Below are 15,967 nucleotides of genomic sequence, written 5' to 3'. Positions count from 1 at the left end.
TTTGCTCCTAACCATCTTTCCGTGGTAGAATCTACATTTATAAAACTTCCAGTAACCATTGAAGCAATCTCTTCAACTCCTCTGTGTTTCATAGATCATAATTATTTGAATTATAGAACAAGCAAACACCCACTCTTTAATCTACTTGATAATTTAGGTGCAATATTGTTTTCAGCCTGAAAGGATATCTCTCTTTGGAGACGTTCCTCAGCCCCTTATATAAAGATGAATGTGTGCCACGGCTAAAATGTACTCGTTATTTATTCAGGGACGGGTTTCCACTTTTGTGCTATTTGGGGTCAGCATGGTTGACCTTGGAAAACCCTTCAAACATTTTTTCAGGGCAATATAATGATACAATTCTAAAATGCCTGAATCACAATGCTCAAGACTACAAAAACATGTTTAAACATTTAAGGGATTATGTTGTGAGTTTTATGGCATTGTTTTTATTGCTAAATTGTGCAATGTACATTGCAAGTAATTCGTTTTACCATTTAACATTTTATATTTGAAGCAAGAAGTATTTTTTTTAGTTGTAGTATTGGTGTGTAGGCAGCCATCTCAGTTATTTTGCCTGGCCATGTGCTTTCAGAAAGAGCCAGAACTGCACATTGGAACTACTTTCAGATTGTTATTGTTTCTCTAAATCAATGTAACTGGAAGCATTGCGACTTGGATTTTTACTATTGAGTGTTGTTCTCATACCTACCACTAGGCTGGGCCTGGGATAATTTTTAGCAATGCAGGTGTCAGGAAGCTGTTATCTTGTTACATTCCCATTGCTCTGCCAATGAGCTGCTGGGGGGGGTGATATCACTTCAATTTGCAGTGCAACAGTATAGAGTGATTGAAGTTTATCAGAGCACAAGTCACATGACTAAGGGCACCTGGAAAACTGACAACATGTCTTACCCCATGTCATATTTTTTTTTTTAGTTTGCTCTTTTGAAAAACGTATTACAGGATAGTATTCTGCTGCAGCAGCTCTATTATCTGATGCATTTGGTAAAAAACACATTTTCCCATGACAGATTCCCTTTAAATAAAGGCAATAGGATTGCTTTACCACCATTATGAATTTATGCATCTTAGTTACCATGAAGTACAAGGTACTTTGCTTTTACAAAGAAAAGGGAAATCCTTGAAAAAAAATCTCTAGGGATGGGCGAATTTGACCCGTTTAGTTTTGCCACAAATTCGCCACTGGCGAAAAGTCGCAGACGACCATTAAAGTCTATGGGCGCCAAAATAATTTTGTAGCGCGGCAAAATTTTTTCGACTCACTTTTTTTTTAACGCACGTCGCCATACAAGTGTATTGGCGTGATTTTTTCGGCAAAACGAGGCGAAAAAATTTGCCCATCCCTATAAATCTCCTATAGAGTCCTTAAACTGTACTCTGTAGGAGGTTTTTTCTGGATATCAGGTTTCCAGTTACAACAGTGCATACCTGTATAGAGAAATATAACCAAAATATATTACTTTATATTCATGAAAATGCAACTGATTTTAAAAGCCTGAAATGCGACATCAATACCTTTCATCCAACTTATTTGTTGTATTTTTTTCATATTTGATACTATGCCTTTATCGCTGCATTTCTTTTCTGCAGTGCATGGAGGTTGGTCTTCTTGGGCAGAATGGTCGCCATGTAATGTGCGCTGTGGAAAAGGATTTCAGAAGCGTTCCAGGACTTGCACCAACCCTGCACCCCTGAATGGTGGCACTTTCTGTGATGGTCCATCAGTGCAGAAGATAACGTGTAATGCTTTATGTCCTGGTGAGTGATAGCCAACATGATTACATTCAGAGCCAGAAATTGCCTTAATTGCTTCATTTAGCTGAATTCATTTAGCTATTATTGATTGTGTAACCCCTTATCTAGTAAATCCAGCTCATGGTAAATTAGTCAAAGAGATACTGAAGCCGTGCATGTTTCTGTCATGTTAATCTTATTTACATATAGGAAGCGTATTTGCACCTGACTAAAATAGCCAGATTCCCAATTATGTTGTACTTTAAATTGAGTCATAATTGAATAAGTAGCATAGAAAGATCTCCCTGGTGAATAAAATTCATTACATGTTCAATAAATAGACTGCTTTTCAGTTTATTTCAAGCATAATCAAATTGTCCTTCACCTGATCTATTTTTATAGATCCTGTTCATGAATAAATGAAATAGCCACTGAACATCTGTACAAATGAATGAAACTGAAAGCAGGTTTAACATTTTGTTTATTCTCCATAAATATAAAAATTGTTTTTATACGGGAATAACCAACATAATGGATAGAGATAGCGCTAATTTACAGAGCTAACATATGTTTGTTAATCAACCTTACATAAACATCCTTTAGAGCCAATAATATAGATATTACGAAAAGGAAGAAGGTTAATCTTAAAGGGGTTGTTCCTCATTCAATTAACTTTTAGTATGATGCCGAGAGTGACATTCTGAGACAATTGGTTTTCAATTTTTATTATTTCAGATTTTTGAGTTATTTAGCCTTTTGTTCAGCAGCTCTCCAATTTGCTATTTCAACCATCTGATTGCTGGAGTCCACATTACCCTAACATACATGCAATTATTTAAATAAGAGACTGGAATATGAATAGTTTGAGGGACTGAATCGAAAGACGAGTAATACAAAGTAGCAATAACAATAACGGGCAGATTTATAAAGGTTCAATTTTTTTTTTTAAGGTCAAAACTCTCAAATTTTACTAGGGAGTTATTCAAATTAGATTCGAGTTTTTTTTTAAAAAAAACTGAGATTTATCATACTGTGGCCCTTTAAGAACTCAACTTTGACGAATTGCTGTTTAAGTCAATGGGAGAGGTCCAGGGATCAATTTGGAATTGTTTGCAACCTTCCTGACATTGGAGTTTTTTAAATTCAAATCAAATTAGATTCAAGTTTTTGGGTCAATTCAATTCATTCAAGTTTTAAAAAAAATTGATTTTATTAATAAATTTCTATTGGTCGAATTTCAAATTTATGGGAGTTTAGGGGAGTTCTTAAAAACCTCACATGAATTCTAAATTTGATAAATGTGCCTCTAAATGTGTAGCCATTAAAGAGCTTTTGTTTTTAGATGGGGTCAGTGACCCACATTTGAAAGTTGGAAAGAGTCATGAGAAAAAGGCAAATAATTCAAAAACTACATAAAAGAGAAAGTGAAGTCCAGTTGAAAAGTTGCTTAGAATTAGCCATGCTATAACATGTTAAAAGTTAACTTAAGGGCGGGCCATCCCTTTAAAGTGCAATTTAAATGAGTTTTGAGTTATCAGTTCACAGATTCTCCTAGTATCACATTGCAGAAATAATGGAGATGTCTGATTCTTAATGTTAGTAAGTCCATACTTTGAAATGGAAAGGATAGGAAGGAAGAGGAGGAAGAGGAAATCAGGACATTCTGACCATCCTGCATTGTTCCAAGCTAGTTAGAATCTTAGGAAAATTGTTTGAAGACTGGCATGAAAGTCTAGGCCACTCCATAAACCCTGTTGTAAAAACATGGACTATCTGCCGAAAGGTTAACCTTTTGAATATATTCAAAAATGACTATAAGGTAGCCTCTTCTAGATAATAGGGAAACAATCCCTTCAGTCATGCTGCTGGAAGATCAGTAGATGTAGTAGCACCTATCAATTAGACACAAAAGATATGATTTTGAATTGCACTAAAAAGTTAATAACAACATCACAACTATTGGATTTATGTCCAACAAATCCTCTATAACAGCTATTATTGTTCTAATTGGCTATTATATAAAATAATTAATAAAAGGAACCAGACTGACAACCTTGCATGAAAATTCTGAACCTCCAACAGGAGTTGGGCTTTGAGTTCAGGGTGTTAGGAGTATATTTCTCATCTAATATATATATATATATATCTTTTAAAAATGCTAAAAAAAAGCACTTAAAATTCATCAGAGAGTGAAGACACAGCTTTTTTTTTGACCAAAAAAATGTGAAACATTTGTCAACTGATTTATTATTACATTAGCGTTGGTATTACTAAATTAGGAAAAAATATGTGAATGTCACTTGCATTTTTTACCATCTCATCTTCTATTGCAATTTTTTTTTTTGTCCATCATGGTTTGTCTTAAAAGGAATACAAATCTGTCCAGGTGGTGAGGTTTGTTGCTGAAGAATTGAGAATTGCAGGGTTATGGTAAAGTCCATTGAAGTGTATGGAATGAAGCTGATGATAGCTTTATAACTATGTCCCTCTGACATTTTTATGTGGGACCTGTTGAGTTTGATGTTTGAATTGTGTAAGGGCATAGGCCTTACGCCTATACAGGGTAATTATACATTTCCATGTTATCAAAGATACAGAAAGTCTAATTACATGTATTTATGTTCTGCATGATTTTCAGTGGATGGCAATTGGGATGTGTGGAGTGAATGGTCAGTCTGCAGTCCAGAATGTGAGCAACAACGTGATAGGAAGTGCACTGCTCCTGCACCAACTAACGGAGGGAAACCATGTGAAGGGCTCAGCCAGGAGTCAGAAAACTGCACCGAGGGATTGTGCATCCAAGGTACAATTTAAAGTGTATCACATATTCAATACAATACCATATTTTAAAGAATGTTCTATATTTTTGGCAGCCACTTGCCATCTGGTTTCAGATGTTACTTTTGAGCTTCTGGAAAACTTGTTGCTGTATATGAAATTGATGAAGTCAAATCACCACAGAAGTGTGTTACCTTCAGTTATATTTTAGATGTTTTATTAAGCACAGCAGGAAGATCCTTATTCATTTCAACGTTGGTTGCTCAATGGATGTACTTTCCCGAAACTTGTTGTGCCAAGTAAAGCATCTATAACAGAAGGTAAAACACCCTGATGGTTGTTTCTATTGATGGCATGAAGTTAAAAATTGATATGGCAGTAGATGACCAGATATAGAGTGGAGAACAAGTAAACAAGGCATTGTGAGAGTGAAGCTTGATGACTATGTAGTACTGTATATTTAACATAAAAAATGATGCCTAATTCTACATCTGCCAGTCAGGGAAACCATATGATGTCATAGGTAAATATTTTACCGTTTTTATATCTGTGTACCCTATGTGCCTTTGAATATACAGTATCTCATGCATATTAGCATTATAGGCAGTAGCTATCTTGGAGTTGCCAGTGAAAAGCTTGAAGAAAAGACATAGGGAACATAGTCATACAAAATGAAAAGGTCAACTTGGAGTTCATTCCAATGGGCAATTTTAATAAAGCAATTTTGATTATTTTATTAAAAAAGGACCTTGTAAGTGGTGCAATGGAGAGTGGAAATAATTGATAGGTTCTCAGTATTTGTGATTTTGCCTTGGGCAGCTTAATTTATTTTCCCCATATATTCAGATGGACATTTTTTTAACTGTTCATGGTAACTTGTATGTATAAGAGACGAGGCTCAGATGAGCAAACAGCTCATATCTGTCTAGCACTGAGAGAGCATTAAAAACACACTTTAAATTTTACAGGTCTGTTATCCAATATAGTTGGGATCTGGGGATTTCTGGATAAGGGGGTCTACTGGTGCACCATGCCTAAAGGCTTCCAAATATTTTGATAATTAAAAACACAATAGGATTGGTTTGACATCAGCATGAATTTATTCTTACTTAGTGCAAAGTACTGTCTTGCAGAGAAAAAGCAAAAAGGTAAAAAATGAAGGCTTGTTGATTTAAAGGATACATGTTGTGTTAAAACAAGAATGTGCCAGTGTTTTATACTCTATTAATACATAGGGAATTTGCTTAAAAAGAAGTGTTTGGGTTGATTTGTTGAAAATTTCTGCAATTGCCCTACTAGTTCATCCCATCTCTTCCATTTTCCGCTGCCTCTTTTACTAGGCTGTGCAGAGGAGTCATCAGCTAGGTAGCCATGATAGGGAACCAACCTATCTCTCCTTGTGTGAAAGCAGGGCTGTGATTGGCTATCCCCTCCTACTGTGCTTCTGGCAGGGACCTTTAGAACACGCCCACCCCTCATTAAAAACAGGGACTATAGTGGTTCTGTTGGAAGCTTTTCTGATAATATTAATTTTTTGTCCAAAGTGAAACCAACACCATGCATTATTCATAATTGCCTACAAGATTTTTTTAAAGTTATGCTATATGTCTCCTTTATACAGGACACTATAGGAAATGGCATTGCTATAATTAAGACTTTTCTGAAAAAACTATTTTGCTTTGGGTCCCAAAACAAAGAGCTTTACCAAATCTGACCAAACATAATATATATTATTACAAAAGTTCTAGATAAAATCTGGACTGAGAATACCCTGTCTCCATGTGCCAGGACAATTAATGGTTTCCTCCATGCTACTGCCAATTCATCTTCATTCGTGGAACATTACAGCAAACAGTAATTAGTCTTTGAAAGCTGCAAAAAAGCAACTCGGTAAAAGCTATTCATACAGCCAGACATTAGAGTTCATAATACACAGTACAGCATCAAAACCTATTTATCATACAAATGTTATCAAAGTACAAGAGGCGTAATCTCCGATTACAACAGAGCTTATCTCCAGTGTGCGGCTGATACTCACTGCTTTTCATACAGAGTGCATTCAAGGGCCCATAGTTAAAACTGAATAGCTGCATTCTATGACATCTTCTAAGTGACTGATTGCAGATGGGGAGGTGAAAAGATCTCAGCCCTTCATTCATTATACCAGAAGCTAGGTCCCACGGGCACAAAGCAGCATCTGCTATCACTTGGGCATTCAGGTTTTTTACTTTATTACCTATTCTTTAATCCCTTCAATGCTGGAAGGGCATCTGAAATATGTCACTCGGCCCCCTCCGGCATCAAACCTTTTAATATTCAGATCTATGGTACACAGCCACACAGGTGGAAACACGCTTGAAGCAAAAGAATTAGAAAGAAAATGGAAACCGCCAGCCAGCAGCAACATTTCAGGATTTAATGAAATTATGTTTGCTCAATTTCCTGCAAAATCTTGGCGAGATCATTTTTAGGTAAAAAAAAAAATGGATTTTAAAGTTTTCTTCAACAGATACCAACAATGCGCTACTACAAGCAATAGTCATCCCTATATGTTGTTTATGTATTATTGTAACCCTTTAAAGTAGATTATAGTTTCTGTATATACTGTATTGTGTATTTTAGTATTTTAAACATTTCTAGAGAATACAATAATATATGGAATATCCAGATTTCCACCAACTTCAGCCATTTATCTGGTGTGATGATGTCTGTAAATTGTTATTGTTCTATATGTACCTGCAGATTTCAGAACATCAGTAGATCATACATACATTTACATGCGTGAGGCAGGGAATAAATTATGACAAATTATGACATAACAGAATATTTAAAAGCTTTCCCTTGTTTATATCTTAAAAAATAATGGATATGTCAAGTCTGGAAGATGGATGAGGACTTTCATGGGTTTTATATTGGCCCCCAGTGTAACATCATTATTTTAAGATTGATGTCGCTTAGTTATACACGTACCCCAGTATTCTTGATTGGAATCTGTATTTAATAGAGCATACTGTAGAATATTTTGACTGGACAATTTTAGAAATTTGATGACTTCTTTGCCTTGTGTATATATTATCAAACAGCTACTGTACATTGCCTAGGGGGTCCAAAATGAATAGGTAAATTGCCAGCACATCTGATGACTTGAACTTAATATTAAACAATTAAAGTTTTTTTTTTTACCTCGAATGAACTTGAAACTCAAATGGTATCTTAACTTGAATATCTCAAAACCCCAAAAACTCGAATTGATCGAGTTTTTAGTGAAAAAAATTTGAATTGCTTGAATCATTCGAGTTTTCAGGTAAAACCCTCTGAGTATCAAGCAGGCTGTTCTTCAAATGGTTCAAGGGACCTCTACCACTGACTTCTACATTGCCTTAAAACTACTGCAGATAATGGATAGCACACCCAATTTTTTGTTTATTTTGTGCCCCTGATGAAGACCCTTAAGGTCGAAACGCGTTGGGCTCATTTTTGATTTTGATTATGTTTTGTGTATTTTCTTTGCTTATTTTTTTATTTTATTTTTTTTCTTCTTTTTTGTAATAAATTAATTTTGCTTTTCAAATCGGGTGTGCTATCCATTATCTGCAGTAGTTGTATTTCGTTATGGAGACCCTTATGGGGAGTCACCTATGGATTAGCACCCCGTAATTCGATTTAAAGGGTGTGCGCCTTCTCCTTTTATTTTCTACATGGCCGTGGCAGGTTTTAGGTAGTGTATTTTTGGATTTGAGCTATTTAGAGGTTCAGGGTATAATAAATCTTGAATATTCCAGTTTTTTTTTAAACCCGCAAAATTTGAGTTATGACCAAAAAATACAACTGGAACATGCATTTTCATGGAAAAAATGCAAACCTTAATAAATCTGCCCCAAAGTGTTGCTATCTTTATTTGCCCCTGAAGCTTTCTCTGCGTTGATGTTTGAAATATTTAGAAAGCGTTTCTATTTCAACCCTTGAGTAGGTGTTCTCCCGAGATGCTTTAAACGTTGCACCTCAGCTGCTTACTTGTGTGACCGTGGAATTGCATGCTTCTTACCTGGGATTCTGGCACACATTGGTGGATTATTTTCATATATTTGAGCCTCATTGTGACTGGGCTGAGGTTTTATCATCTCAATTACTTCTCCACTGTGCCACTTTAGTTGCCAGTGAGGAAATGTGCATCATTATACTCATGGCACACCGTTTTGTGATCTCTGCAGAGCTTTCAGACAGAATTGTGGCATACAAAATTAGCTACTCTGCAGACAGCTGCTTCCCAGTCAGTTGAGAAACATGCTCTCTACATGAGAGACTCTTCAACCAGCAGGTGAGTATCACTCTGGAAGTATGTATCACTCAATGGCCACCTACTAACAGAAGGATCTTCAATAAAGAGTATTCTTACCACTCCAGTGGATGAGTAGCATTCACTAGCAACCACATGGGTGTCATTGCAGTTCTTACTTAAAAAGTAAGTAGATTTTGGCCCATAAGGAAAGCAACTGAGACATATGTAATGATGAATACTTAGATGCATAATTTGCACAATATATACCTATGGGGTTAATGGTATTTGCGATAAGTGAACCCAATAAACCCAAAGAAAATGAAGGCCGTTTTATGAAGATTGATGAGTGGGGATAGTTGTGTAATATCTGATTACTGCCTGAAGGAGCTCAGCATCGTATGAACCACCCTCACCTGTATTTTTCAAGAAAATTAGGCTTTTTATAAAGTGTCATTTATCTTTCAAAAGGAGACCGACGTCAATTGCATGGAACCCTTCTAATTTAAAAAGATTTGATGTAACACATTTATCACTAGATTTTCTACTTGTCAGATCATACATTACAAAAAAAGAATTTTTTAGCAAAACAGCAAAATCTGTGACCTGCTTTAGATAAAGCGTAGTGAAATTTTCTCTAAGGAATAAAGCACACAGATACACTGTCGGCTGAGAATCACAGGTCACTTCCCATCAACTGCAATCTGAACCACTGTAAGTAGTCCATGCCCCACAATCATTGCTGAAAATGCTTGTACAGACATATAATTTGTGGTAATAATAACAGGTTATGTAGGGACAAGCCATGCCACTCACTGACCTGAGGCAGCACAACTCACCAACCCCCATGCTGCTTAGTTGTCTAGACATTCATGACCCTGGCTAGCCTCTACATTTATTTTCTAGTAGAGAGAAGTGTGTTGTCAAACCCGACAAGAACCGAATGTAACAAGAAAATGTAATTAAGTCATACAGGTATGGGATTCATTATCAAGGAACCCCTTATCCAGAAAGCTCAGAATTATGGAAACATTGTCTTCCATAGACTCCATATAATCAAGTAATCTACATTTTTAAAAACTATTTGTTATTTCTCTGTAATAACAAAACAGTACCTTGTACCTGATCCAAACTAGAAAATAATTAATCCTTATGGGAGGTAAAACTAGCCTACTGGGTTTATTTACTGTTTAAATGATTTTCTAAGATCCAAATTACAAAAAGATCCCTTATCCAAAAAACACCAGGGCCAGAGCAGTATGGATAACAGGCCCTATTCCTGTATATATATTCTAAAGGAGTAACTTATTTTATTGGCAGATACACTATATGCCATAAAGTATGGAGACACATCTCATTCCAAACCAAGGGTAATACATATTGTATGTAGCTGTTCCTCTCATTGCTGCTAAGTCAGCTTTTCTCTTGGAGAAGATATTGAAACATTGTTGGATGGGATTTGCTTGATATAGTATGTAGTAGTTTGGGCACTTATGTTATGTTATGATAAACAAGACTGACTTGCATTGGCATTGCAGTACTTTCAACAGCTGTTTAGTTGGGTTGAGCTCAAAACTATGCAGGTCCATTGGGTTCTTCAACTCCCATTTTGTTTTGCCTCAAGAGGGGAGGTGTTCACCGCAATTTATAAATGACTTAAAATAAGGCCTAATCATCTAATCATCCCAGCATTTCCAGTATACCACAGTATGCCATTAGATGGAAAGCAGAAAAAGAATAGTCTGTATAAAAAAAAATGGTTAAATGTGTGGCCCGTTTCTGAAACACATACTGTGCAAAAAGTTTAAATACTATTGTCGCTATATTAATGATTAAAACTTGGCACAGTGCTCCAGGGATTTCAGTTGTTCTGTCCCAACACAGATATTGCCAGACAGCTCCATCTGACGATCGGCATGTGGCTTCTTAATTACTGTGTTGTGTATGTCTATGTTCTTTTGTACTGAGCTGTACACCATGGGCAGACATGAATTCAGGCTCTTTACTCCTCTGTGGTATGAACACCTGTGAGGAAACATCTTCCCATTTTTTAACTGTTGAATATTTATGAGTCTGCCAAGCCCCTGAGCCAGCAAAGATTCTTACTGAGCACATAAGATGAAAGACTTTAGTTTGCTACGAAGGCAAAAGAAAACTAGTGATAACTAGAGATTTTTAGTCTGTTTGACCACCCTAAAAGATGGAATAAATGAACAAATTCAGCTAACGCTACGTTTGTCAACAAAATAAGCAGTCATTTTTGATGTTCCAGGTTAATATTTAAAAGATCAATATCAAAATAAAAGACGATTCTTTAGAAACCAACCACTGAGGCAAAACAAAATTTGTTTTAGACCAGTAAGTATTTCTGATTGTACAACTGTTTAGCCCAGAGTTGTTGCACATCCCAAGGCCTAAATACCTTGAAGGTTTGAAATGACAGCATTGGACTAGGATGTCCAAGACCCACCAGGGCTGCAACCCTAAGGGCCCTCCTTGCCAACTCAAAGGTCCACTCTCCCTATGTCCGCCCCCACATCCTGTAGTGTACCTTTAACCACCTTCCTCTTGTGGCTGCAATCGGGATGAAAGGGGGAGACCCCATATTGGGGAATCTATGCAGTGTCGTAGGTGAGTGGCCTGGGCCAGGGCCTACTAGATTTTTTCCTGTAAACAGATGTAATTTGAGTTTAACTGCAGGCGTTATTCGTGAAGTTATCTATAAAAAGAAATGACCAGAAGAACAGATGTGGATTCACAGAAGGTTGATAATTGACTTAAATGGACACTACACCTTATGTTTTACTCTCTCTATTAAAGGGAAACTAAAGTCTAAAATAGAATAATACTCGAAATGCTGTATTTTGTATACTAAACATAAACATAAACTTACTGCACTAGAAGCCAAATTACACAAATGATTTATGCTTTCAAAGTTGGCCACAGGGGTCACCATCTTGTAACTTTATTAAACATCTTTGCAAGACCAAGACCATGCACATGCTCAGTATGGTCTGGGCTTCAGTTGGGAGGTTAAGCTTAGGGATCGTCATAAATTATCAAAACAGCACAAGTCAGATAATATCTGCCATGGAAGCCGATACAGCAAGATTGATTAATAAACAGTATACTATATGCAAACTGCACTGGGTCTGCGAGTACAAACCTTTACACAGTCACTGGCTGCTCTACAGGGAAGCAAACAAAGCTGCTTGAGTTCTGGGAAGTCCCTTCACCCTGCCATTTGAATGTATGATTGTTTCCCTGCAGAGCAGCTAGGAACTGTCTGAAGTTTCCTATCCTTAGCAGTCAGAGCAGGTAAATGGAGGGAACATTTCACTGCATACAGTAACGTTTCTTATAAAAACGGTAACATTTTTTTTAATCAAAGTATATTGGACATAGATTTCTTTTTCATTAAAGAAAGTAAACATGAAATTCATTTTCTTTGCCTTTACATCCCCTTTAACAATATATGAGTTGACTGTATATATATATTTTCTTTGGGTTTTAAGCTTCTATTAGTGCAATTACATACAGGGCAATTCACCCATGTGATTTCCCCCCAATCATGTCTATGAATGGTGATTATGACTCAATATCACTGGTTACAGCAATGCCCTTAAGGTGTTTCTAGCTGAGCTTAAGTTGTCTGAGTTTGCCTAAAGCTGGCCATGCATGGATAGATCAATTCTTCTAATGAATTCTTTCCCCAATTTGGTCACATATGAGCTGGCCAAACATAGGCTGAATCTATCTTCTGGCCCCTGGGCCAATGATAAAATCACATGGAAGGCCTATGAACATCCATCAGGAGAGAAACACATCAACACACCAAGGAAATCCTCCCCAAATGTCAACCATATATTGCTGAGGGGGTGAGCAAAAACTCAGCTGCCAACTTGATCTAGAGGGGTCAAGACAACAGCACTAAGAGGCCACAATTCCATATTACAGATTATAGGCCTCCTTTGTTATAATCCCATTACAAGAAGTGTGATTGGTGCCAAGGCATAATGTCTCCTGGGACATGCTCAGCCAAGCAATGTAAATAGTATTTTAATGGCTAAAAACAATTCCCTGAGGTTTCTCATAGATTGTAGAGACTGATACAATACATCAATGCCAGCATACTGATCACCCTATAGTAAATACATTTCTACAGAAACATTTATGGTTGCCTTTAATCATCAAAGAAAGTCTCCTGGATGACAGCTGTCATGAGATTAATTGTGTAAGGTTTATTTTAGCAACTCTGATTTACACTCATTAACTGTAAAGAACATGTCAGTATAAATTAGAGGGTGAAGGATATTATTATACAGGTATGGGACCTGTGATCCTAAATGCTTGGGACCTGGGCTTTTCTAGATAATGGATCCTTCTGTAATTTGGATCTTCATATTATAAAATCATGTAAACATTAAATAAACCCAATAGGCTGTTTTTTTCTTTCAATAAGCTTTAATTATATCTTAGTTTGGATCAAGTACAAGGTACTGATTTATTTATTATTACAGAGAAACAGGAAATTATTTTTAAAAATGTGGATTATTAAAATAAAATGGAGTCTATGGAAGAGGGCCTTTCCATAATTCTAAACTTTTTGGATAACGGGTTTCCGGATGCCAGATTCCATACCTGTATTAAAATACACATAAGTGTAAAGTGTTAATGCTCTTTAGCCATCTAGTTACTTACACGCGTTCCTTACATTTAAGAAAAGTGTGTCAGTGACACATTTTTAGGCAGTGAAAACTGGTGCTCACAAAACTGCATATAGTACCATTGATTTATTGGTAGTAATTTAAAATTATATTCACCTGCTGGAAGTCAATTATCTTTGTTCTCATGGAATCTTTCGTACTGAGTTCATAAGTTTCACTTTCAGACTTTAACAAGGTCACCAGGACACACAAATTAGTCTAGACTTACTAATGTCAATTTTGTTTCCTTGTACAGGTATAGGATCCCTTATGCAGAAACCCGATATCCAGAAAGCTCCGAATTACGGAATTCTCCATTTTATCCAAATAATCCAAATTTTTAAAAATGATTTCCTCTTTCTCTGTAATAATAAAACAGTAGCTTGTACTTGATCCCAAATAAGATATAATTAATCCTTATTGGAAGCAAAATCAGCCTATTGGGTTTATTTAATGTTTAAATGAATTTCAAGTAGACTTAAGGCACGTAGACCCAAATTACAGAAAGATCCGTTATCCGGAAAACCCCAGGTCCCGAGCATTCTGGATAACAGGTCCCATACCTGTAATAATTTTGTGAAACCCAGAAAGAAATGAGATAATAACTTGTGACAAACTGACATGGCTTGTTCATTAATACGTATTTTGATATAATATTTATTAGTTATCAGATGCCTGTCCAGAATATGCAGAAATACTATATGAAAGTTACGGAGCATGAGATTTGGTTTTGTATAGACTACATAAGAACATAAACGCTCTACCTAGAGTGCTAATATTAAGTACTCCTTTCTCTTTTCCTCTTTTTCTTTTTTTCTCTCTTTTTTTATAGAGAAAAAACCTCTTCATGAAATTAGACCACAAAGTAAGTTGCTTTTCTCTTGTCATAATGTCCTTATTTTTTAGTTAATCTATCTGAAGCAATAGTGAAAATACGTTTTATTAAATATTTAAACTGAACTGTCACCTAGTGATGGGCGAATAAATTCGCCAGGGGCGAATTCGAGGCGAACTTCCGCGTTTCGCTGCTGGCGAATAAATTTGAAACTGCCGCGAAAAATTCCCCGGCGAAATATAACGCAGTGGCGAAAAAATTTGGGTGCGCGTCAGAGTAATCACACGCACAAACATTGTCGCATATCAAAATTATTCGGATGCCCATTGACTTTAATGCAATTGGCCAAAATAGGAGCGCGTATATCAGTTGGCGCGGGCGTCGACATTTCAGAATTTTGACGCCCATTGACTTCAATGCATTTCATTAACTTTTTGTCGTTTTGCGAATTTTGCGGGAAATTCACAAATTTTTCGGTGACGCAAAATAGGACAAATTCGCCCATCACTACTATCAACCAGTCAAGGTATTTGATGTGACAAGTGATTTGGCATTTTCGGGAGTAATCAATATAGGGCCAAATGCGATAGGGGACTAGGCATCCTTGGTTGTATATTAATTAATGCCCACTAATTTAATCTTTGCCATTGCAATATTTAAGAGATGAGATTTACAAGCACAGGTATGGGATCTATTATCCAGAATACTTGCGACCTGGGATTTTCCGAATAATGTATCTTTCCTTCATTTGATCTCTTTGTCTACTAAAAAATAATTTAAACATTAATTAAACCCAATAGGCTGGTTTTGCTTCCAATAAGGTTGATTTATATCTTAGTTGGGATCAAGTACATGGTACTGTTTTATTACTTCAGAGAAAAGGGAAATAAGTTTTAAAAATATGAATTATTTGATTAAAATGGAGTCTGGAGATGTCCTTCCTATAATTTTCGAGCTTTCTGGATAACAGGTTTCCGCATCCCATACTTGTAATTGTAAACATTACTAAGATGTTCACAGTGATGATTCTATGACCCCCACAATAGCCCATCTTTATCTAATAACCAGTTACAAAGTTTGTTCTTGTCATCACCTAAAGAGGTTGTGGGTAGATGGTGCCTGTAGACCCAATGCAATCATTTAAATTACTGAAAACTCAAGGCACAAGTGGTAGGGGTCAGTTGCAACCTCTAAACCTGGACATCTCTGAGCATCTTTACTCTTTTGGTGCCAATGGTTTGTATGAAACGGTTGATTAGTACACTAGGAAGATACTTCTGTAGCTGTTCCCATCCTTTAACATACCTTCACTATCCATAAACACTATCCTCTGTACTGAACAGAGTAGAGTAGTCAGGTGGAAGTATTTATCCTTATTGAAAGCACACCAATGAAGAAAAAGGGGCCTGGATAAACTGTGATCATACACTGACTTTCTTAGCTTGGACTTTTTTGGTTTGGACCCCCTCTTTACAGTCCAACAATTTTCTAACCTTCTACCACATAATAAGCCTATAGATACATAATACTATATATTTTTACTACAGTCATCCCTCTGTAGTGTAAAAACTATATTAACCCCCAAGTATTATTTTGAGGTCCCTGGAGGTGTTG

General features: G+C 36.3%; 1 protein-coding gene across 2 annotated transcripts in view; it reads left to right on the top strand.

Annotated features, from left to right (window-relative positions):
- Nucleotides 1–15,967, top strand: part of LOC108710311 (netrin receptor UNC5D-like) — a 408,361-nt gene that overhangs the window by 275,810 nt on the left and 116,584 nt on the right. The window contains exons 6-8 of one of the 2 annotated variants that reach the window (XM_041586931.1): nt 1,615–1,782; nt 4,397–4,561; nt 14,351–14,383. In XM_041586931.1, the coding sequence (XP_041442865.1) occupies nt 1,615–1,782; nt 4,397–4,561; nt 14,351–14,383 (366 nt within the window). The remainder of the gene's footprint in view (nt 1–1,614; nt 1,783–4,396; nt 4,562–14,350; nt 14,384–15,967) is intronic. The other variant, XM_041586932.1, reaches the window with a different exon arrangement.

This window comes from Xenopus laevis, chromosome 3L (assembly GCF_017654675.1).
Source record: "Xenopus laevis strain J_2021 chromosome 3L, Xenopus_laevis_v10.1, whole genome shotgun sequence".
Lineage (NCBI taxonomy): Eukaryota > Metazoa > Chordata > Amphibia > Anura > Pipidae > Xenopus > Xenopus laevis.
The sequence above is the reverse complement of the archived record's forward strand: the minus strand, read 5'-3'. Positions and strand labels throughout refer to the sequence as shown.